The sequence below is a fragment of the Myotis nattereri genome (assembly GCF_964212035.1).
Source record: "Myotis nattereri genome assembly, chromosome: 7".
Taxonomy (NCBI): domain Eukaryota; kingdom Metazoa; phylum Chordata; class Mammalia; order Chiroptera; family Vespertilionidae; genus Myotis; species Myotis nattereri.
In genome coordinates this window covers 34,666,734-34,690,403 of record NC_138082.1, presented here as the reverse complement: position 1 = coordinate 34,690,403, position 23,670 = coordinate 34,666,734, and the positions used below count along the sequence as shown (strand labels likewise).

At 55.6% G+C, this 23,670-nt stretch overlaps 2 protein-coding genes across 2 annotated transcripts; one reads left to right on the top strand and one right to left on the bottom strand.

Annotated features, from left to right (window-relative positions):
* The first annotated feature begins 1,826 nt into the window (after positions 1–1,826).
* RAB17 (RAB17, member RAS oncogene family) lies at positions 1,827–14,053 on the top strand. Its single transcript, XM_081095717.1, has 6 exons — positions 1,827–2,088; positions 8,248–8,401; positions 11,318–11,469; positions 12,330–12,455; positions 13,153–13,246; positions 13,496–14,053. Exons 2-6 carry the CDS (start codon positions 8,251–8,253, stop codon positions 13,603–13,605), a joined length of 633 nt encoding a protein of 210 aa, XP_080951843.1. The 5' UTR covers positions 1,827–2,088; positions 8,248–8,250; the 3' UTR covers positions 13,606–14,053.
* A 6,156-nt stretch (positions 14,054–20,209) lies between these two features.
* On the bottom strand, positions 20,210–22,572 carry PRLH (prolactin releasing hormone; the record flags this gene model as incomplete). Its single annotated transcript, XM_081096020.1, has 3 exons — positions 20,210–20,394; positions 20,897–21,055; positions 22,560–22,572. The coding sequence occupies 3 exons, from the start codon at positions 22,570–22,572 to the stop codon at positions 20,210–20,212; spliced, it is 357 nt and encodes a 118-aa protein (XP_080952146.1).
* Positions 22,573–23,670: the final 1,098 nt, after the last annotated feature.

Below are 23,670 nucleotides of genomic sequence, written 5' to 3'. Positions count from 1 at the left end.
GCCAAGCACCACACCCACTGTTGAGAGGAGGAATTTCACTTGGAGTTCAGAAATCCCTGCTGGAATTTTCCATTGAGATAAGCGAGGGTGAAGGTTTGGGGCAAGGCAGGCCACCATTCCTGCTTATCTGCAAGGTCTCAGCAGATAAGAGCATTCTGGAAGATCTGCACCTCAGATAGCAATCACACTACGAGTTCCATCCTTAACCAGAGCTCTGCATGGAAGCCCCAAGGAGGAAGGGAGCCCCTCTTCCCACATATCCAAGGATCGGGGCCACCGGGCACGCCTGCTGGAGAGGAGATGCGTTAGTTAACAATCTGAGCCACTCGGAGTCTCTTCACAGGAGCAAGGAAGCCATGGGTCTGAGCGCAGCGGGGGCCACAGCCCTGAGAGCTGCTCTGAGAGGCTCAGAAATGTTTATGCAACAGTGGAGCAGGCTCTGGCTGAGTGGCCTGGGCGGGAGCTGGGTGGAAAGTTATACAAGACTAGTGTGGGATGGCTGGAAAGGAGCCAGGTGCATGGCTGCTTCGGGGCAGGCGATCCCGTCGCTGTCACCTTTGGGCAGAGACTGAAGAGTCCGTGGGTGGGGGTGTTGCCAAGATTCTTTAGACACCGGGAGGGTGCTCAGACCAGACTATCCCCAGAGGCCCTCCTGGCTCCAAAATTCCATAATTTTGCATTTCTTTCTAAAGGGGGATACGCTGAGAGCACGCTGTCTGTACAGCAGCCTGGTTAGGTGGTGCAGTGGGAACTCCCCCTGTTCATGCAGAGGCAGGAAAGCTGATAAAGTGCCAGAGAGAAAGTCTAAGGTCCATATAGCCAAGTACCAAGAACTAACTGTGCCATGCGAGTACATCGCTTACGCGTCATTTTTGCTTAATTCCCATGACAAGCTCTGGTGTGCACAGTGCCGTGTCCGGGTGGGGTGATGGTCAGGACGCCTGTGTTCTGTCTCCCCTCCCCGTTGGCATGTCTGCAAGGGAAGGGTCTTCTGACTGAAAGGTGAGGTCTCAGATTCTCTCTCCTGGTGGCTCTGGTGCTGAGATCCGATCACCTCACCGTGGCCACAGGGAGCCTCTGGCCCAGCGCCCTCGCCTGGGAGGTGAGGGAACAGAGGGGCAGTGACGTGCTGAGTGCCTGTGGGAGGGCCCTGCAGGTTTCAGGGAACCGCTGCCCAGACTGCAGGTTGGGCACCCCTGAGACCACAGCAGCGAGGAGCCCAGCCTCCTGGGTATCTGAGCTCAGTGTCTGTTGGTGCCCCTGGGCCTCTCGAGGAGGGGAGGGGCCAGTAGGTTGTTTGGGTTCAGCCTGAGCCTGAGCCCGAGGCCCTAGGTGTTGGTTCCCTGTGTGTCACCTGGGCGTGGCACGCCTTCCCTGGGCGCTTTGGCTCGGGCACTGGGGTAGGCGGGCTTCTGCAATGGCTCCCAAGATCCTGGTTCCACAGAGGAACACAGTCAGGTTGGAGGGTGACAAAGCTGGCAGATGGCATTAGAGACGCACAGCACCCTGTCCCCAGGTGGCACCCGGCCAGGAGCTGTCATCTGACACGGCCCAGCCCGCCTGGCTGGCGTCTGATTCCAGGTGCAGGTCCCCAGGAGCTGGCTCCTGCTGTCCGTGGAAGGACCGAGTTCACTGCTTTCTCTCCTTTGCCGAGTGGGCAAAGCTGCCAGGAGCCCGAGGAAGGAGCTGAAATGAGGCCCCCAGGAGGCTCAGGCACTGGGGGCACTGGGTGACACAAACCCCTGACAGGAGGCTCACTTCCGGCTGGGCGCCCAGGTGCTGCTGCTGGGCCCGCTCTCAGGTCCAGCCTCCGCCTAGGTGGCCACGTGACCAGAGGACCTTGCCCTGGGAGCCTGGCAGAAGGAAGTGGCCTGTCTTAGGAGCCGGGGGGCGGGGGCTGGGCTGCTTCTCCCCCATCTCTGCTGGAGCCCAGCCTCCACCCACCCAGCTGCCCTGGCCACCGCTCAGCCGGCTACCTGGTGAGGGAAGCCGACCTTTCCCCAGGGCAGAGGGAGGCAGGTAGGGGCCCCACAGGCCCGGTGATGATGGCCTGTCAGGCTCCCGGGAAGTGACCAGGCCTGGGAACACGTGAGTCATTGTTTAAACGTCTATATACTTGGCAGTGTCTGCGTGTGTGTGTATGTGTGTTTGTGTCTGTCTCTATGTGTGTGTGTGTCTCTGTATGTGGATAATTGTGTCTGTGTATGTCTGTGTCTGTGTGTGTCTGTCTGTGTACCCACACATGAATGATCACAAGGGCACAGTGAGGGGAAGAAGTCTCAGGGACTGAGGGCCACGGTGCCGTGGAGGACCTGGGTCAGGGAGGTCGGGGCCCTGGCCGGAGATTCCTGCTTAAATTGCAGTGACAGGCCTTGCGGGTAAAGTGCTCGCGGCGAGGAGGATCCAGGTGCGCAGTCAGGACGGGAACCTCACAGTAATCTCAGTTCTTTCCGTGCTGGGAGGGTCACTGGAGGGACGCCTGACGGGAGACTCAGCGAGCCAGCCCCGCCCTGGAATGTCCTCCCGAACTAGGTAGGCTTGCAGCCCTTCCTGTGGCTGTGGTGGACAGGAGGGGGGCTTGTAAGGAACGAAAGGCCCCAAACGGAGATGCTAGAGAGGGTGTCTACCAGCCCTGCTCCCCAGTCTGCATTCCTGGAGCTTCTCCCTTACAGAGACTTCAAAGACCCACCTTGATTAAGGTCTGGAGGTGGGGTCAGGCCTGGAGTTTTCAATTTTCGCTCTGAACAGAGGGCTTCAACCTCTGATTAGCGAAAGCTTACAACTGTAATCACACAAAAATTATACATGAAAATGCTCACTGAGGCTGATTCATTACAGAAAAGAATTAAAACCTAGTGATGATCCAGTGGTAGGAAAATGGCTCATTAAATTAGAATAGTTGTAGGAATGTTACATGGTCATTGAACATACATAACTTGTAGCAATGTGCAAAACTGCCTTTGATAGATGCTGTGGTTGTTTGAAAGGTAGGATACAAAAGTATATGTTAAAGCTATGGGTTTTGGTTTGTTTGTTTTTATGATTCATTAAACAAACTAGAAGAAAGTAAGCAAAATGCTATTGCTGGTTGTATTAAGGGCATGGGATTATGAGTAATTTGATTTTTTCATATTCATGATGTATTTATACTGCTAGCAAAATCATATTTTTCAACAAAGATGTACCATTGCCAAAGGAGTAAAGACACAGGCACCTGGAATTTCAGAAATGGTCTAGGCATTCATAGTCCACCTACTTTGGTTAATTAAAACATGTTTTGGGCTAAAGATTTTCTTGACTCAAGAAGAATGTTATTAACGGGTACACAAAGGTAGCAAGCAGAACTTGAGGGCTGTTGATGTGTGAGAACGCATCGCTGCAGGTGTGTCAGGACTTTCTGTGTAAAATTACAGCACCAGTCAATGGACCATCTGCTCCTAAGCAGGTGCCTTAAGAACTTCCAGCGAGAAACAACGTACGAGCTCGGGAGGCAAAGAAAGCCTGAGGATTCCATTTTGAAAAGGGCCCCCCCCCTCCCGGCTCTGTCCAGTGTAACTGATGTATGAGACAGTGTAAGTTAAGAGGCGTAACATGTTGCATTCACTATTGCAACACGATGACCACCATCGCGTCAGGTAACATCTCCAGCCCGTCACTGAAGTACTGTTCTTTGGTGAGAATTGAAGAGCTACTGTCCCAGCAACTTCGAGGTATAAGATACAGTATTGTTAGCTGTAAACTCCATGCTGTACCTTAGACCCCAGAATTTACTGATCGTATAACCGGATGTTTGTACTGTTTGTCCACTCTCCCCATTTCTCCCAGCCTCTGGTACCTATCGCTCTACTCCCTGCTTCTCTGAGTTCAGGGGAAGAGCAGTTTGTAAGTTAGGACTTGCTACTGAGGTGCTGGTCTTTGGCCGATGAGTCCAGGCCAGTAGGCGGTTCCCGGCAGGAGGATTGCACCGCTGACTGGATGCAGGAGCGAGCCCTGCACTTTCCCGACAGGCTGAAGTCACGCCAGGGCCCGGTGCATCTCGTGTGGATGTGAAGGCCGCCGTTGGGCTCCTAATTCTGCCTGTTTGTCTTAGAGGAGCTGCTGGCTCTCAGTAAGGTGGGGTAACGCCCCAGAGGCCTCCCGCTCAGCTCCATAGGAGGCTCAGGGCAGCCCGGCTCAATAAGCTCCGCTCCTCACCCTCGCACCCTCACGGGGTGGCCTTGGAGTGAGTCACTTGCTGCTTTTCTTGGCCACTGGGAGCTGAGCGGCTGGAGGCCCTTCTGCTCCCCGCTTTGCCTGTACCAGCTCACCACATCCCGGGCTGCCTGGTGTGACTGGCTGTGCAAACCATGCTCCGGAAACAGCACGTCTGTCCAATGAGGGCTTCTTGCTAAGTGAGTCCGTGTGCGTTTCTGAGATATTTATGGAACACCTACTGTGTGCCCCAGGAATACAGTCCGTGCACTCTTGAGTGGCTGCAGCCCAGTGGGAGGGAGCAGATATTAACAAAATAATTATATAAATTAAATCTCATTAGAAGTTACAACCCAGCAAGAGCGATAAGTCATTAAAAAATTAGTTCTACGAATTAAGGTAGAGTTGAAACTGAGATAATTTCACTGGAGAGGAGGAGCAGGACCTGGGCCCCATGAAGTCTGTTTTATTAAATGCTATTTATGGGGACTGGACACATGATCGGGGCCAGGTCGGCAGCTGCAGGACCAGAGAGGAGGCCGCAAGCTGAGGGAGATTTGTATCACCCCCAACAGACAGAAGCGAACAGACCAACAGCCCTTCCCCGGAGGCCGTCCCGGTGTATTTGACGGAGAGTAGTTGGAAACTCTCTGGTGATGTTGAACTCTGACCTCTTGTTATCTCTCTCCGGGCTTCCCGGGAGTCTGGACTTGCTGAATCCCCAGGGCTGTAAATTTCATTCCCGGAAGCCAGCTGGCTTTTCAGGTGCTTTCCCACTTTCAGGTTGTGTACATTGCCTTTGGGTTTCATTTTCTACCTACCAGGGGTCAGAATCTGTGAATGAATTGCTTGGAGTTCTGCACGGGTGGGTGGGCTCTCCGAGAGCAGAATGCTCCTCCGCACCCTCACTGCGTGCCGGTGGGTCTGTGGGACTCAGGAGTCCTGGGCGCCCAGCACCCTGACAACCCACCAGGCAGACCCAGGCAGGTCTAGACCAGATTGCTCCTAAAGCTTGCCTCCTGCTAATTCTCGGCGGAGACCCTGCTCCCTCCCAAGTCACTCCTCTTCTGCCTCAGGCTCCAAGAAATTTCTCAGTTTAGGCAAATGTTTCAAAACATTGGTGTTTTGATGGATTATTTGCCTTTTCCTGTTTTGCATAGTACCCTGTGTTTTCTTCCCTCCGTCCCTTTCTTCCTCACTCCCCTCCCTCTGTTATTTATTTATAAAATATATTTTTATTGATTTCAGAGAGGAAGGGAGAGGGAGAGAGAGATAGGAACATCAATGATGAGAAGGAATCATTGATCAGCTTCCTCCTGCAAGCCCGCCACTGGGGACTGAGCCCCAGCCCAGGCATGGGAATCGAACCGTGACCTCCTGGTTCATAGGCTGACGCCCAACCACTGAGCCATGCGGCTGGGCTCCCTCCGTTAGTTATTGGAAGCACTGTTACTTCTGTGAAGGAAATGGACGAAATCATAGCCGTGTCCTCAGCCTCATCAGTGAAGGGAAGCAGGGTTTTGCCATCTTGAAGCTACCTTTTGGGATATGGATTTCAAGCTGTTTATTAAGAAAGAAAAGACTCAGAAAGAACTTTTGACCCTGAAGAGGTTTAGACAAACCTGCTTCAGGAAGGGAGGCTTGGCTTCACGACCTTAAGAACCTTTGCCCTCACTCTAGTCAGGAAGACTCCAGGCCTGCTTGCTGGAAACCAGCCTCCTGTTAATCTGTCTCTGTTAATTGGATGAGTAGCTGAGCCAGAAGAACTGAGAAGGTGGGAGGAAAAAGTAGTAATATATTTTTAGTCTCCACAGCAGATAATGGGGAGCTTTAGAGAAACATGGGTGGAAAACTTTTATGTAAGCACTTTTATCTCCCTAACCCCTCTCTGAAACGTCATGCGTTGGTACCACGAGGCATCACACTGGATGGTGAAACCCCAGAGTGTCCCTTTGAGGGGGGTTCCAGACCTGCCACTTGACCCCGCTTCCCCGGACGTGGGAGGGCCCGTGCCCCTGCTCTGCTGGGCCCGCCACGCTCCGGTCACGTTCTATTTAGGACAGCTTTGTTGGAATCGAGGACTCAGTCCTGTTTGTTTTGAGATTTCCATCCCAAACTCTCTTCTCGTCTGTCCTGGCGGGCGACCAGGGCAGTCTGTGGCCGTGGCTGCTTGTTGGGACCGCCGGGGAGCTTGGTCCTCTGCTCACTGCTCCCCCCACCCCCCTCCTCACCCCACCTCCGCTTTCCTCTCCAAACTTCCTCCCCTTCCTTCTTCCCACCTGACCCTGGGGGGCCTCCCTCTTTTCCACCCAGGTGACTGCCTAGGGAGGGTATGGATATTTTTTAGGGAAGTCCTTCTTTCTGGAAGCAATCCATGTAATAAACAAAGACAAATGGTGTTAAAATGCCACTATTGCCCTGGCTGGGTGGCTCAGTTGGTTGAGCGTTGACCCGTACACCAAAGAGGCTGCGGGTTCGATCCCTGCTTGGAATGAGTACAGGAGACCACTGAGGGCCGCTTCTCTCTTGCAGCAATGTTTCTCTCTTTGGCTCCCTCCCTCTCTCCCTACAATCAATAAAAACACAGCCTCAGGTGAGGATTAAAAATTTTTAAAAATGCCATCGTTTTGCAGCCCCCTAACAATAGGCTCTGATAATGCTCGCCAGTGGTCACAGCATCACAAGGAGACTCCCGCGCACTGTTTGCCTCCTGGGAAATGCCCACCACACTCACGAAGCTTTCTCTCCAAAAAATAGCCTGTGATCTGACCAGGTTTCTGTTTTGAGCCACCACACTATGGAAAAGACAGGGCTCGCAGGAACACAGTCAATGGCGACCTAGGGATACAATCAGCAAGTCAGGCTAGGAAGCCATGGGATGCTCTGCCTTCTCCACAGACACACTGTAAAGGAAATAAGGGTGCGTGCATATAGACTGAGAGCTGCAGATGGAATAATAGCATGTCGGGGACTTGCTTCAGACTAATCTCTGTGGTGGGGGATCTGGGACGTGGGTGAAATGCGCTCGGCTGGCCGTGGTGGTTGGGGGTGACCCTGCATGAGGTCCATAGAATGGTATCCTTTCCCTCCATGTGCTCTGTGTCTGGAAGTTTCCACAGTGAACACATATGCAGGGTTTGCCCAAACTTATTTTGACTGCAGAGCTGTTTTCCTGCAGGGCACCTCAGGGTGGGTTTGGGGTCTCCCGAACCACAGGAAGGTAACGTGTTTTGAGATCCTTGAAACACCAACATTTTTTAGACAGATATTTTTGAAACACCAACCCTTTTAGATAGTTTTTTTTTTTTTAAAAAATCCTCACCCGAGTATATATTTCCATTGATTGTTTTAAAAAGAGAGTGGAATGATAGATGGGGTGGGAGTGGGGGTAGGAGAGAGAGAGAGAGAGAGAGAGAGAGAGAGAGAGAGAGAGAGAGAGAGAAAGGGAGAGAGAGAGAGAGAGAGAGAAAGAAAGAGAGGGAGAGAGAGAGAGAGAGAGAGAGAGAGAGAGAGAAAGAGAGAGAGAGATTGCCTTCTGCATACTCCCTGATTGGAGCTGGATCGAATCTGCAGCTCTTTGGTGAGCTGGTCAACGCTCTAACCACCAAACAAGCCAGCAGTGGCTAGATTTTTTTTTTGAATCCGTTCACCCTGAACAGACAGAGTACTTTACCTCCCAGATGTTTCAGACACTTTTTGGAAAAAGTAGTAGATTTTTTAAAAGGGAGGATTAGTGGAATGAGGACAGTCGGCCCATATGATAACTGGCCCAGGGCCTGCAGCCCTTTATTGTACAATGGTCTCTGCTGGGCACCGCCGACGCGCTTCCCACACACAGCTGCTCACATTCCTCACAGCTGGCCAATGCTCTAACCACTGAGCTCGCCCCCCCACTTTCCAGATGAGGAGTTGGGGTGCAGAGCGGAGCAGTGACCTGGAGCTCCATCAGTTCCTCCGTCTTCATCCATCCCAGACTGTCTGCCCTCCGCTGGGAGGCAGTGCTGCGGGGTGAAGGTGCTGAGGTTATTTGGTGGCAGACGTTGTGTGTCCCCACAGGCCATGGCGCAGGCAGACGGGCGCCCCCAGCCCGGGGCGGGGCAGCCCTACGTGTTCAAGCTGGTCCTCCTGGGAAGCGGCTCTGTGGGCAAGTCCAGCCTGGCTCTCCGATACGTGAAGAACGACTTCAAGAGCATCCTGCCAACCGTGGGGTGTAAGTGACGGACCGACACCCTTTCTTAGTCTCCAAGGGGAGAAGCCAGGGCGTGACCCAGGGAGAGGCACATGGGGCAGATATTGTCTGGTGCCTCGGGCATCATGGGCCCGGGCAGGGAGGAGGTGAGGTCCCAGTGGGGAGGCACAGCAGCCTCCAGAGCTCATCGGAGTCTGCAGGGGTGGAGCTTTAAGGTCAGGGCCTCTGGCCCCAGGAGTTGGGTGTGGGGATTGTGTCCGAGTGGGTGTTGGGAGGAGCCAGGGAGCAGCCCTCCAGGCTCTGCTGCTCAGCCACCTGGCCAAGCCAGCCTCTCACCCTGCCCAGCCTCCCTCTGCTAAGCACTGCCCTGGGCAGGTTACCTGTGAGCAGTCCCCTTTCTGCCTAGACTATTTACCAGCCGGGCCTGGATTCAGGGGGTGAGGGGGTGGGGGGCGGGGGCAGTAGGGCCGACCCTCTCACTGCTCTTCTGAAAGAGACTCTAGGATAGGGCTCCCGGAGGTCAAGGTCTATGTGGTCTGCTGGGCTGCCTCCTTCACATCCCACCTGCAGTGAAAACCCCGATCCCCACCCAAAATAAGGAAACCCAGCATGTTCTCTACGCCAGTCCTCCCGGGAGGCCGCGGGCGGGGTGGGAAGCCACCTCAGAATCAGAGCTTTGGTTTCAAATTTGGACTCTGCCGTGGACAAGCCATCTGTTTCTCTGAGTTCACTCACTCACTCACTCACTCACTCATTCGTTCACTAATATAGCGGGTATCAGTGGGTTTCTGAAAATGAAGATAATAAACGAGGGCTCTTTTCCGAGTTGGAGACAAGGAGTCTACGGGGTAGGGGTAAAGGTCGCCTCAGTCCCGCCCAGGGCCCACGTGAGGGCCTGTGTTTCTCTCCAGGGAAGACAAGCTTCTGTCTTCTGTGCCTACTCAGTCACTCCTGCCTCATCACCACTTGCACTGAAAACCCCAAACCCCTTGAAAATTCGTCGGGACTTTCTATTGATTGAAGCGGAGCCGCTGTCATCATTTTCAGACGAAAAAGGGAAATGTCGGAAGCTTGGCTATTGAATGGATGAGGTGCCCACGTGCAACCTGGCAGTGACGACTTTTAAGGTACAACCAACATCAGATTCAGAAATGGGACTCGACGTGGTAGAAAACGAACGAAGGATGTGGATTAACGGCTGACATTCCGGATTCATTCGGGAGAGCAGAGGGCAGGCAGGGGGCTTCGTGTGGCAGCTGACAGCCACCTGGGCAGAGGGCGCCCTTGGCCCATGGTGAAGAGGGGGCCGAGCTTTAGAAGGTTGAAGCGAGGGGGCCAAGTTTGTGCAGCTGACAGCCCCTCCGAGGCCTGTTCGCGGCCTGCACCCTCAGGACATCCGTCCCACGGAACACCATTTCCCTCCTGACCGTGAGCCCACGTGAGCGGGGAGCCATCCGTCCCCACGTTGAGACAGACTGCGGCTCTGTTTGACCCAGTCAGTCTGCTCTGGCTGCCTGCAAGCACCGCCATTTTGGGTCTGGAAGTCGAGATCAAGGTGCCTGCAAGGTAGGTTTCTTCCTGAGGCCCTTCTGCTGGTGTGTAGGTGGCGGCCAGCTAACTGCACTCACCGTGGCCTCTTCTTTTTGCCTGCACGAGGGGAGGGAGAGGAGAGAGAGGGGGCTCTCTGAGTCTCTCCCCATAAGGGCACTAATCCCATCACAGGGGCCTCACCCTCAGGACCTCATCTAACCCTAAGCACCTCCAAAGGCCCCACCTCTTCATACCCTCACACTGGGCGTCATTGGGCTTCAGCCTGTGAATTTTGCGAGGACACAAACATTCGGTCCAGACACGTAGGGAGTTTATCTGATTCAAGCTCCTGGACAAGCAGGAAAATGTGGGATGTGCCGGCAGAGGACCTGGTTGGCGGTCTCCCCCACGGGAGTCTCATGAGAGAGTCATGATGTGACCAGCTCTGTGCTGAAATCCTAACCCAGCCCCGCCCTGCCCTCTGTCTGCAGTGGACGGAGCCTCCAGAGCCTGTGAGTGTGGCCTTATTTGGAAAAGGGTCTTTGCGGATGTCATTGGTTAAGGGTGTTGAGATGAGATCGTGCTGGGTTGCAGGTGGACCCTGAGTCCACTGACTGGGACCTCATTGGAACTTGGAGACGCGGGGAGAAGGCCATGTGAACCCGGAGGAAGATATGGGGGTGATGTGTCTACAAGCACAGGAACGCGGACGGGGCCGGCAGCCACCAAAGCCAGGAGACGGCATGGAAAGGATTCTCAGAGCTTCGGGGGGAGCTTACCCCATGATGCCTTGATTTCTGACCTCTGGTCTCCAGAATGGAAGCAATATATTTCGGTTTTAAGCTGCCCAGTTTGTGGTAATTAGTTACAGCAGCCCTAGAAGCTAACTCTCTGCCTTGTAGTGAAAGTTTTAATTTCAAGAATCTCCCAACAGGCTTCAAACTCCACACAGGGTCTGGGTGGGCACAGGGCAGCAGCTTTGACTGGAGCCCCCATCCCCTTCTGCCGGCTTCTCCCCAGCCCCTCTCCTGCCGCCTCTCCACCCCTGTCTTGTTCTGTGTATGACACACCCCACACACTCTGGTTGGTGCCACCAACAACTATGTGAAAGTCACATCACCTTGGCAAGCAAAGCTCAGATTTGTGCGTTAGGGCCCTGGAGCCTATGTCCCCACCCAAAGCCTCCGTGCGTCTATGAAGTGTCTGCAGCAGTTATTTCTGACACTTGGCTCTTGATGGAAACTGCCACCTTCCAGAAGAGGTGTTTGCTCAGCCTTCCCGGCTGTGGGTGGCAGGAAGCACGTGTCCCCGAGGGTTCGCTGAGCCCAGGCCTCGCGCCGGCCGGGCCTGAACAGTAGGTGGGGGCCGGGTCCTCCAGATAAAGCCGCCCTGGGCCTCCGGTTCCAGGTGCGTTCTTCACGAAGGTGGTGGAGTTGGGTGACACGTCTCTGAAGTTTGAGATCTGGGACACGGCTGGCCAGGAAAAGTACCACAGCGTCTGCCACCTCTACTTCAGGGGCGCCAACGCAGCGCTGTTGGTGTACGACATCACCAGCAAGGTAAGGCTCACCTGCCCGGCGTGTCTCCACGCCCTTCGCAAGGCATCTGCCTGTGTTCGCCCTGCCCTGTGTCTGCAGTGGGCAGAGTTGTGTTTCCCAAAAGCTATGTCCAAATCTGAGCCTCCAGAGCCTGTGAGTGTGGCCTTATTTGGGAAAAGGGTCTTTGCGGATGTCATTGGTTAGGGGTGTTATGGGTTAGGAGGGCATGGCTGGTCCTCCCAGAACACCCTGCACCACTATTCAGGACTCCCACTGATGATGGGGGGGGGGGGTAAAGAAACAGGGAGGCACAGCCCTGGCTGCACATCCCACACACAGAATATCATCAGGGCAGATGCTAAATACCAGTGAGCAGACACCTAGAGCAGGAGACTGGAAGGGTGGGGCGCGGGGGGAGTCATGGGGGCTTCCTGCAGGAAGGTTCTAGCAGAATGTAGAGGGAAGAGCAGGGATAGCCCTGCGGGGGGGAGGGGGGGGGAGAGCAGGGAGGTGGCGGGGCAGGTGAGCAGGAAGGGAAGGCAGTGCTGGGAAGCAGGTGGGCCTGCTCAGGGAGGGAAGGGGCTACGTGGGGCCCGGGGCAGGAGCCCCACTACCTGGTCCGCAGGGCACTGTCTAGCCTCCTGGGACTGTTGGTCGGGGAGGAGGTCCCTGTGGCCCAGACCGAGCAGATGTCCTCCTCATGGGACAGGCCGGGTGGGGTAGGGTTGGGTGCGGGGGTGGGGGTGGGGCTATCTGTCATATGGCCCATAGGATCATAGCATGCTTTATACAGTGTGGCATGGACACCTGCTTTCCTTTCCTGGGATAGCTGATGAAGACTGCCCATAAGATTTGTCTGAGGTCCTTTTTTCCTTTTTGAGGATTCCTTCCGCAAGGCTCAGCAGTGGCTGAAGGACCTGGAGCGGGAGTTCCTCCCTGGAGAAGTCGTGGTGATGCTGGTTGGCAACAAGACAGACCTCAGCGAGGAGCGGGAGGTGACCTTCGAGGTAACACTGGGGACGGGTCATTATGTCACCAGGAGGAGAAAGGAGTGACCCTGAATCCCCCCACCCCCAACACTCACATGCACAGCCACCCACACGTATGCACACACTTTCTCACATGTACATCCACAGGTACACACACACACATTCACACATACACACGTGTTTGCCTGCACACACCCAAGCACCCATTCACATGCATACCCACACCCCCCACACCCACCCACGCTGAGAGATGTGGGTTTTCAGAATTTTTCCTTGTGTGTAATACATTCGTGAAGAAGGCTCAAATGAAGAAGTCAATTTTCTTTGCTAGGAACTGAGCAAGGATAGAAAATTTAAACAGCTGTCGTTCTTCTAAAAGCACCCGCTGTGGAGGAGTAAGAGCTGTGGGAGATGTGGGCAGGGGCCTGTATGGGGAGCCCCCAGCCCTCGTGACCCGAGTACTGGGTGGGCCCCGTCCAGGAGCACCAATGCACAGCACGGAGTCCGCTCCAGGGCTGCGCCTGCTGGTGGGGCTTGCTGCTAGGAAGCTCACTTAGGGCTCACACAAGCTGGAGACAAAACCAAACCAACCCCCCAAATGACAATGGTGACCGAGCCACGTGTGGTGTTGAATAGGTGAGGAGAAAGGTGTTGACTGAGCGTCTTAGGGACGCTTTGTGAGCGAGCGCTGCGGGTTTGTGGCTGTTTTCCTCAGGAAGGCAAGGAGTTTGCAGAGAGCCAGAGCTTGCTGTTCATGGAGACCTCGGCCAGACTCAACCACCAGGTGACCGAGGCCTTCAGCGCCATTGGTGAGTGAGGGCCCCAGGGAGCCCGGGGGTGGGGCCCTCACGGCCTCTGCCTCATCGGGCCTTCTTTGCTGGCGTCCTGGACCCAACAGGATGTCACTAGGGACTGGAAGGTGAGCGGGAGAGTCGGGGCCGAGCTTCATGGCTCCAGGTGAATGTCAGCGAGGGGTGGGGCCCCAGGTCTGTGATGTGCAGGGCTGTGCAGAACTGGGGGATCCCTCACCCCACCACCCTCTCTGTCTGTGCTCACAGCTCGAGAGCTGCTGCAGAGGGCGGAGAGGAAGGAGGACCAGACACGGGGAGGTGCCCGGCTGGCTCTAAACCAGGGGCCCACGGGGCGGGCCAAGTGCTGTGCCCGCTAGAGGCAGCCACAGCCACTCCAGGAGGGTCTCGGGGAGGAGCCCCCCAGCCTGACCGAAGCGCCACGTGGACGGTGGTACTTGACTCTGATTCTCCATTCGCACTGGCTAGTTCCTGGGGGTGCCCGGAAGCTGGCATCTCTCCGAAGAACCACTTCCGAAAGCCCGTGGGAGTCATTCAGGAGAGGACCGGTGTCCATGGCCTCGCCGCCTGCACCCAGACACAGAGTCCCAGTGCCCAGGCCGGGTGCACCTGCCCAGCCTGGCTGCTCATCCACCCTGCTGCTCCCGCCTCCGAGGAATGAAACGGGTCAGAGGGAACAGGGACCTGGTGCTGGGCAAGGCCCACCTGCTTCTGGGAGGGGGACAGGACGGAGCAGGCGCAGCGGGAGGTGGCAGTGCCAGGGGAAATGGAGTGGCGGTTTTCTAAAAAAATTAAACTGCTTTCTATAACCTTGTCTCTGGTGCATTTGCAGGGTGGGGGTTTTGCCGCACACACCCTAGGGGGCTTGTGGTGAGGGACTCAGGAGGCAGGTCAGGCAGCAGGCAGTGACAAAGGTGGCACAGGACATCTCTCCGATGGTGACACAGGTACACCAGCCTCGTCACTGCCTGTCCCCTTCACAGAGGCCAGGAGGTCGCTGTGGGAGGTGAGCCCCAGTGGCAGGGGGAGCTGTCAGAGGGGCTGTTTTGGGGGGTTGATGTTGGTTTTCATCCTTGCCTCTGGGACTAGGGTAAGCAGGTTTGGAATCTTAAACAGGATGTTGTTAGCATCTGAAAAGGGTGACTTCGCTACATTGATGGTAAGAATGGACAGAGGGACACATGGAAAACTTCCGATCCCATTGGCTTTGAACTTCCTGGCATTTAAAGGGCACCAGCATTTCTAGGGGCCCCTCACGTCTGCCCTCTGCTCTCATCCACCCTTTATGGGGACATCGGCCCGGCCCCTGGGCCTGGGTCGCACGTGGGGCTCGGTTGGTGATGGGCCCTGGCAGGAGGCTGATCACGCCATGAAGGCTGGCATTGTCTAGGGGGCTGATCATGCCATGGAGGCCTGGCATTGTCTAGGGGGCTGATCACGCCATGGAGGCCTGATATTGTCTAGGGGACTGATCACGCCATGGAGGCCTGGCATTGTCTAGGGCAGTGGTGGCGAACCTATGACACGCGTATCAGAGGTGACATGCGAACTCATTTTTTTGGTTGATTTTTCTTTGTTAAATGGCATCTAAATATATAAAATAAATATCAAAAATATAAGTCTTTGTTTTACTATGGTTGCAAATATCAAAAAATTTCTATATGTGACACGGCACCAGAGTTAAGTTAGGGTTTTTCAAAATGCTGACACGCCGAGCTCAAAAGGTTCACCATCACTGGTCTAGGGGGCTGATCACGCCATGGAGGCCTGGCATTGTCTAGGCTTCATCTCAGGGAGGTCACCACAGCATGGCTGTGTCCCTGCCAAAGGTCACAGCCTCCCTCCTAAGTTCTGGCTGCTGCTCCCTCGCTCACCCATCAGCCAGGTGCCTGAGTCTCTCTGCATCATCACACCTGGGCAGGCGTTATCCTAATGGCAGAGAGTGGGCTCCGGCAGACCCAGCTTCTGTCCTGGGGAGATGGAAACAGCCCAGGCGTCCCGCCATTCAGACTGCCCTGGTGCTTATTCTAACAGACATTCCATGGGACCTTTCTAGACAAAACCAGAGCAGATGTCCCAAGGTGCTTTCTTGTCATGACCTTTGAGAAAAGCTAAGGGATGGATAAAGAAAAGGGCCTGATACCTTGGTGGTTTGTTTTTAAATATGTTTTTATTGATTTTGAGAGAGAGAGAGAGCACGCGCTAGAGAGAGATTGATGAGAGAGAAACATCCACAATATCGACTGGTTGCCTATTGTGGGCGATCAAGCCCACAACCTGGGCATGTGCCCTGACCGGTAATCTTGTGACCTCTTGGGTCGACACTCAACCACCAAGCAACACTGGCCAGGGCTACCTTAGACAATGTTTTTTAAAGACAATTTCACAGGTGAAATCTGACGACTTATTCTAATATGTGTTGCAGTTTCTAACTGCATGTAGTAAAGTTGGACAGTTTTTCACAAGATTATTCCCTCTGCTCCCTTGGCCACTAGATGGCGATCTACCATCACTTAACGGACCAGTAGTTTTAGCTTTACCCAGTGGCCAGATAAGTTTCTATTGAATGAGTACAAAAAACGTTTTACATAAATGTTAAAGGCACGCTTTAAAATTAAATACCCATTGCATTTTGAAGTTATTTATTACGTGTTCTTACAAACTAATATCTTTTAAAAGAATTCTCGTGATTGGCCACAAGCCTTAGAACAGAAACCACGCGAATTCTCATGATCCGTCTGCAATGTGTTAAGACCAACCAGGCTGCTCCCAGGTCCTGAGTCTTCACTCCTAAATGCAAGGCGTTCAGAGGAATTTCTGATGCTTTGATAGATGGGACAGAAGTATGGAAGTAAGGATGACATTGATAGGATGCCCTTACATCGATGTCTATTTTACTCCCGTCTTGTCAAACTAGCATTGCTTTGCTAGAATCTATTATTAAAACGCCCCTGGACTCATTTCCACTAAGCCCCCCCCCCCCCCCCCCCGCCAGTGGCTGGATGCATTGTGGTCTGGGGCCCGGGTTCTCTATCACCTGGGATGTGATCTTCCCTTTCCCTGTCCTGTTCCTCAAGAGGCAGGTGGGACTCAACCCTGCATTGGGATCACCTGGCAGCCTGGCAAGCAGCACCCCTTGCCCAACTGAGGCTTTCGTTAAATTGGTTTGCAGCTCTGCTTTGAGGCCTCCCTGGTGAACCCACTATTCGGGCATGGTGGAGGACTGCTGTGAGGGCAGAGGTTCTGTCTGTCCTTCCTTCTCGGGGGTGTCCAGTGCCTGGTACAGTGTCTGACACACACACTAGGTGCTCAACAAATGTGTGTCCAACAAAAGGATAGGAACTATTCCCTCCCTCTCCCCCTCCCCCGCTCCGAAATCTAAAGGAAAAGGCCAGAAGCAGCCTCCACTATGGCTGACACAATTATGGAAGGCTCTCTGTGCCAGTGCTCACCTACCTCAGCGCAGCCCTTCCCAGAACTTGTGGAGTGTTGGGGGGGGGGTGGGCAGTGGTCCTGGAGCACAGTGTGGGGGCGGAGGGTGGCGATGGGGTGGGCAGGCATTTGTTGCTCAGATGCTCAGGACAAACGGTTCCAGAACTTCACTGGGTCCCGGAAGGTCAGTCTGTGAGTCCACTGACTGCACGCAGCCCAGGAAGCTGCTCCAACCCTTCTTAGCCTGGGTGTGGACCTGGGTTCTCTCAGAGCTGGTGTGTGTGTGTGTGTGTGTGTGTGTGTGTGTGTGTGTGCACACGCGAACACACGTGGTGGAGGCAGGAGATGCAGAGAGGTTGGTAAGTGGCACCTCGGAGCAACCCTGCTGACCTGTTTCTATTGACTGTGTCTCCTCTGACTCCCCTGGAAGAGCCCCCTTTGCCCAGAGGGGTGACCCAGGGACCCATGCTTCTTATAAAATTTATTTATTACCTACACTTAGGACAATTTGAGAATCAAAAATTATCTGGCCCAGCCCAGGCCAATGTGGCTCAGTTGGTTGAGCATTGCCCCATGCACTGAGAGGCCACATGTTCGATTCCCGGTCAGGTCACATGCCTGGGTTGCAGGCTCCATGCTCAGTAGGGGCTATGCAGGAGGCAGTCAATCCATGCTTCTCTCTCATAGATGTTTTTCTCTCTCTCTTCTCTCTCTCTCTCTCTCTCTCTCTCTCTCTCTCTCTCTCTCTCTCTTCCTGCCTCTCTCACTGAATTAAATAAAAACATATGTTTAAAAAAGTATCTGTAAGGTGTTGAAAAAAAAAAGATAAGAAAGAAATGTATCCTCTTGAAGACTCTGGTGAGCACGCGTTGAAGGCGTTGGAGAGTCACCACGTGCCGCCCATAATGTAACTGCTGCCACTGGCGAGAATGTTAGCGGTGCTCACATTACTGGGGGCTCGGAGAGGGACAGGGGCTGAGCTCTTTGGGAAACTGGGCTAGGGACCGCTGTGGTTGCACAGAAAACCCTTATAATTGGAAGATCTTCCGCAAATAAACAGTCGGACCTGGCATTTGTCAGAGTGGCCCAGGCCCCTCCATCAGACACGATGCCTCAGAAAGCCTGGGGAGCACCCGTGCCCACAGGGAGTGGCCGAATCCACCTCTCAGCGTGGGCAACACGGAACAGAAGAGCAGGATAACAACACCACAGGGAACCATCACCTGCGTGGATCTTTCTACAAGACGGAAAGTCAGTGTCACAACCAATAAAAAGAGCAGGCACTACAGAGAAATAACGAACTGCAGGTGTGGCTGTAGACTGGAGCCTACAAAAAAAGATGACGAAGACTTCCTGGCAACCTTGAGGATCTTTGACTACACACTAGATGACATTACGGAACTATTAAAATTTGCAGGGTGCTAGTCATCTTGTGATTACGTGGGAGATGGTTCTTATCTGGGGGAGAAATGTGCTGAGCTATGTAGGGGGATGTCGTGATGTCCGCAGCTTCCTTCCCAAGGGCAGAGAGAAGGGGGTGAGAGTGAACACAGTAATTACTGTGGGAGCGAAGGAACGGGCATGTGAGGGTCACTGTAATCACTTTCAAACGTTCTCATATGTTTGAAAACGTTCATAATGAGGAGACGTAGAAAACATAAAATCGTCTGTGTCTTCATCTCTCTAGGACAGAAGACGTTGAGTTTCAGGGCTGCCCTAACAAAGTGTCAAAGAACAGACATGTCCCACGGTCTGGAGCCTGGAGGCCTGAGGTGAGGCCTCACCTCAGGCCTGGTTCCCCCGGGGCCGGAGAGAAGCTGCCCCCGGCCTCTCCGGCTTCTGGTGGTTTCCTGCAATCTCGGTGCTCCTTGGCATGTGGGACATCACCATCTCTGCCTCCATACTCTGTGTCCCGATTCCCCCTTTCACAGGGACAACCCCCCCCCACCCCCCCGCCTTATTCCAGTACAACCTCATCTTAAGGATTTATCGCAATAACCCTGTTTCCAAGTAAGGACACATAAGAGGTGCTGGGGTTAGGACTTCCACATACGGACTCGGGGGATACAGGTCAGCCCATCACAGAAGGCCACAGCCTGCAATTGTCTGGTGTCCAGCCCAGAGGTGCTGAGTGCTGCCCCTGCTGGTGGGTTAGAGGCAGAGCCAGGCTTGAGCCACATCCTATTCACTTTGGGAAGGTCCTTCCCTCAGGCCCTCTTGGGGGCAGGTCACCACCAGTGACCCTGTCACTGCTCCACCTGACAAGAAGAGCACCCCCCTGCCCCCAGCTGCTGCCCCTGGCACAGCCCCATCTGGGTGGTCTGGGCCAGCTCTGCCTCCTCTCACTGGCTGGTGAGCCGTGGACCACCTTCCGCAAATGGAGCTGGGACAGCTGGGTGTGGGGTCCTGCTCTGGGTCCTGGACCCTGGGTCCTACTGAGCTTAGGTGAGCAGGAGTCCTGTGGTCAGGGTGGGCTCTGGCGGCCCTGCCAGCAGGGTGCAGGCAGAGCTTCCTGTTGGAAATAAGTGGTTAAACCTGCTCCCCAGCCCTGGATTGGAAGCAGGGCCTAGCGGTGTGAGGTTCACACTCACTGAGCACCCATCCATGCCAGCAGCAGCACCTGTGCCCACCGAGCTCAGAAACGAGGTGGGTAGTACTGTCTTGGGGTATTCAGATGTGGAAATTGGGGCTCAGGAAGGTTAAGGGGCTGAGTCTCCCCTCTCCCAAAGCCAGTTACATCTGAGGCAGGACAGGGACACCATGCGATCTGAAACAAGTAGCAAAGGGACACAGTGTGGGCAGGAAGCCATCTAGGTTCGGTCTCCCTGCTGCTGATTGGAAACAAGCAATTCATAATGCTTTTTCTCCTCCAGAGTACCAACCAACAAGGGAGGTAAAGAGGCAAGAGAGGGCCTGAGAGAGGGCGGGGCGAGAGAGGGGCGGGGCCTGAGAGGGGCAGGGCCTGAGAGAGGGGCGGGGCCTGAGAGAAGAGCAGGGCATGAGAGAGGGGCAGGGACTGAGCGAGGGGTGGGGCCTGTGAAGGGCAGGGCATGAGAGAGGGGGCAGGGACTGAGAGAGGGGCGGGGCCTGAGAGAAGGGCAGAGCATGAGAGAGGGGCAGGGCATGAAAGAGGGGCGGGGCTTTGAGAGGGCGTGGCCTGAGAGGGGGCAGGGCTGAGAGGGGCGGGGCCTGAGAGAGGGTTGGGTCCTGAGAGAGGGGCAGGGCTGAGAGAGGGGCGGGGATGGTAGAGGGGCGGGGCCTGATAGAGGGGCAGGAGCTGAAAGGGCTATGCTGCCCTCCTCTGGGCTGGAGCAGAGCGCAGCCTGAGGCACCTTTGGGCGGCTTGAGTGGAGGGCACTGGGGCTGCAGGGGACTAAGAAGGTTCCAGCTCCTTTATTCCCTGCTGGGCTCTGAGTGTCCTCCAGGTTTGTCACCACACAGACGCGTGTAGATGAGGCAGCTGCTTTTATTAGGATTGAAGGGAAAGTAGTCCCTGGCGGAGGGGGCCGGGGTTGGGGGGAGGCTCCAGGGTTACTCCTCCTGCACTGGGTTGTCACCCATCCTGGGAGGGCTCAGCGCCTCCTTCCAGGGGGAAGCCAACCGCTGGTGCCAGGGGCTCAGCTCCGGGGCATTCCTCAGGGCCACTCTCCTCCGTCCGAAGCGGCCCACAGGCCTGATTCTGCGGCCCGTGTACCAGGCAGGGTCGATGTCCGGGGCTGGAGAGAAAAAGCGCGTCAGTCGCAATCTGTGTTCCCTGGTATGCTCAGTGCCCTACTGGGTGGTGTTGGGTGCAACTGCCTGCTCCCCATGGGGCTCTGAGCTCACAGGCCAGGCTGGTGCCCACCCACAGGGGAGGGGCACCCGGATGGTCAGGTGGCACCTTTTCTGGGCGGTGTGGGGTGGCTTTGGGAAACAGAAATTCAAACTCACACCAGGACCAAGGACTAGTCCCCTCCTCACCCCCACCATTCTGTGTCAGCAGGGGACCAAGCATACTGGAGCCCCGGCCACCCTGGTGGTGGGAAGTGAACCCTGGAATGTGTGCTGGACAGGGGCCCTGGGAAGCGGGTGACAGGGCCACTCTGGGTTGAGGACTGCTGAACACAGGCCAACCCCCCAGAGCTGGGCACTTCGTAAGGACGTGCCCCCGGTTAGGAGGTGGCTCTGGGGTGCAGGGGTGGGTGAGGGAGGCTGACATCTGGTTGGGTGGGCACTCACTGCGGGTCTCCATGGAGTGCTGGTGGGCTGGACACGCTGCCCCTCGCAGGGCCAGGCCCAGCAGCAGCAGGCACAGGAGCCAGGCCTGCAGCACCTTCAGCCCCCTGGCTCCTTGCCGAGGCCCCGCTCGAGGTGGGATCCCACACGGGAGGGCTCGGCCTGGGGCAGAGGGGGCAGGAGCAACGTTAAACACGCGTGAGGGCGCCTGTGTACAAAGCGGGAGCCTCAGGGAATGTGAGTGCCGTGTGTGAGTGAGAGAGTGTGTGTGCACAGGTATGTGAGGGGTATGTGCAGGCATGAGCTTGTGTGTGCATGTGGGAGGATGTGTGTTCCTGGGAGTGTGTGTGTGAATTCTCTGCTCCGGGCTGGGTGGGCATGAACACAGAAGTAGCAGACCGCCTGGCAAAGTCCCACGCCTCCTCAGGACCCCATTCTGTCCTCTGCACAATGAGTGTTCAATGAGGTGGTCATGTGTGTCAGCCTCTGTGGCTCCGTCATGGGGGCACTGACCCTGTGTCATCAGAAGGAACCGGGAGGTGTGTAAGCTGTGGGTGCAGAGAGGCAGGCTGTCTGGAACAGCTCAGTCTGTCAGTCTGTCTGTGTTAGGGAGCTGGGGGTGTGTGAGAGGCCTCTGCATGGCTGTGTGCCATGCACCCAGGCCTGGGCAGGGAGGGTAGAGCAGGTTTGTGGGGAGCTGCCCGGAGGAGCCCAGAGGAGCTGCAGGGGTGGAGGGAGCCCAGCCTGAGTCAATGCTGGGGGTTGGGGACTAGGCATGGACCAGGCTTAGGGGCTGGGACCCCAGTGCAGGGTTCTTTCCCTCATTCTGCCCAGGACCTCCTGCCACCTGTCCAGTCCCGCCCCCAGGCCCATTGGAGGATGTGAGTGGACAGCTGGGCATTGTAGGAGGGTCAGAGTCCTATGTCGGTACCAAGAACACCCCCGTCCCCATGACCCCTGGGACCTGCCACCAGCCACAGGGCATCCCCCTACAGACAGGGGCACTGCGGGCAGCAGAGGGGCCAGAAAATGCATTTTGTCCTGTGGGCGGAGGCAGTGACCTGCCTGAACTGGTCCGTCCAGCAATTCCTCATGCTGGGTCCTCTGTCAGGTTCCCCACCCTGTCTGTCTCAGCGAGGACCCCTCTGCTCACCTTGACTTTCCAGCCTGTCCCTGAGCCATTCAGAAAGTGCTGTCCACCTGGGTGATTTAAAATGCCACTCTTTTCTTTTTTGGGTGTCACACAGGGGGTGGGGGACCCCGACCAGGAAATGGAGGTGCCACCCTGAGAACAGAGTGTAAAGAGATGCTGCTTTCTCCTCCCCAGGGGCTGGGGTTCATGCTGGATGGAGGGCACCTCGGGAGAATGTTAGCAGCGCCTGACTCCTGATCCCCAGGGGGATTCCCTGTCTGCATTCTCCGTGGGGTGCAGGGGTGGCCTCCCCCCTTTGCCTTTACCATGGACAGCACTTCGAGTCCTAGGGTCCCTGGGCAGGCAGGAGTGGCCCTCCCTCAGACACATAAACCGTGGGGTGGCTGCCCCTGCCTGCCCCTGCCTCTCCCACCCAGTGCTAGCCAGCCTCGCCGCCGGAAGAGCCAGCGTGGCCTTCGTAGAGCCCGGACCCAGAGGGAGATTTGCAGAGTGACAGTCCCCTGGGCTACTCACCGCTGTTCCCCATGATGGTGCCGAGCGTGGCCAGTGTCCTGAGTGTGACTCAGCAGGAGCCAGCCTACCCTTTTATAGCCCCCGGAGGAAGCAGCCCAGCCCCCTGACGCCCCCTCTCCCCTTGGTCCCCGCCCCCCTCACAAGAGGACATCAGAGTCTTTGTCTATTTTCTTTTCCTCTATTTTTTTTTTTAAACTCTCATCAGCGATGTGATTTGTCCCTTCCTGGGTTATATAATTTCATTTGGGCCAAGTGGTTTTAAAACACATTAGCCTTCCTTCTTCACACCGGCCTTGGGGACACAGCAAAGTCAAGTGCCAACAGTCCGGGTAGCGCGTGAGCCACTGCCTCCCACACAGAAAGGTGACCATGCGGCCACTCCTTCACCTCCTCCAAATCATGGTGAACGGAGAAGTCGCCACGCCGGACACATGGCGAGAGGAGAAGTCGCCACGCCGGACACATGGCGAGAGGAGAAGTCGCCACGCCGGACACATGGCGAGAGGAGAAGTCGCCACGCCGGACACATGGCGAGAGGAGAAGTCGCCACGCCGGACACATGGCGAGAGGAGAAGTCGCCACGCCGGACACATGGCGAGAGGAGAAGTCGCCACGCCGGACACATGGTGAGAGGAGACGTCGCCACGCCGGACACATGGTGAGAGGAGAAGTCGCCACGCCGGATACATGGTGAACGGGGAAGTCGCCACGCCGGACACATGGCGAGAGGAGGAGTCGCCACGCCGGACACATGGCGAGAGGAGGAGTCGCCACGCCGGACACATGGCGAGAGGAGAAGTCGCCACGCTGGACACATGGTGAACGGAGAAGTCGCCACGCCGGACACATGGTGAGAGGAGAAGTCGCCACGCCGGACACATGGTGAACGGAGAAGTCGCCACGCCGGACACATGGTGAACGGAGAAGTTGCCACGCCGGACACGACGGTGTTACGTCTCCGCGAGCCTCCTCAGTCTGTGGCTTTCCGTGGCGACATTCTCATGCACAAACTACTCTCATCCATTTCATTGCTTAAGATCGGTTCCTCTCTAGGTTTTTACAAGTCTTCATCATTAATGTTTTCAATGGGCAAGTTTATTAATATCAGGAA

What these genes read in the sequence shown, in the direction of transcription:
- RAB17 (XM_081095717.1), top strand. Translation starts at nt 8,251, where the DNA reads ATGGCGCAGGCAGACGGGCGCCCCCAGCCCGGGGCGGGGCAGCCCTAC. An exon ending in TGTACGACATCACCAGCAAG is followed by an intron (nt 11,470 to 12,329) that starts GTAAGGCTCACC and finishes TTCCTTTTTGAG; the next exon opens with GATTCCTTCCGCAAGGCTCA. An exon ending in CGAGGCCTTCAGCGCCATTG is followed by an intron (nt 13,247 to 13,495) that starts GTGAGTGAGGGC and finishes CTGTGCTCACAG; the next exon opens with CTCGAGAGCTGCTGCAGAGG.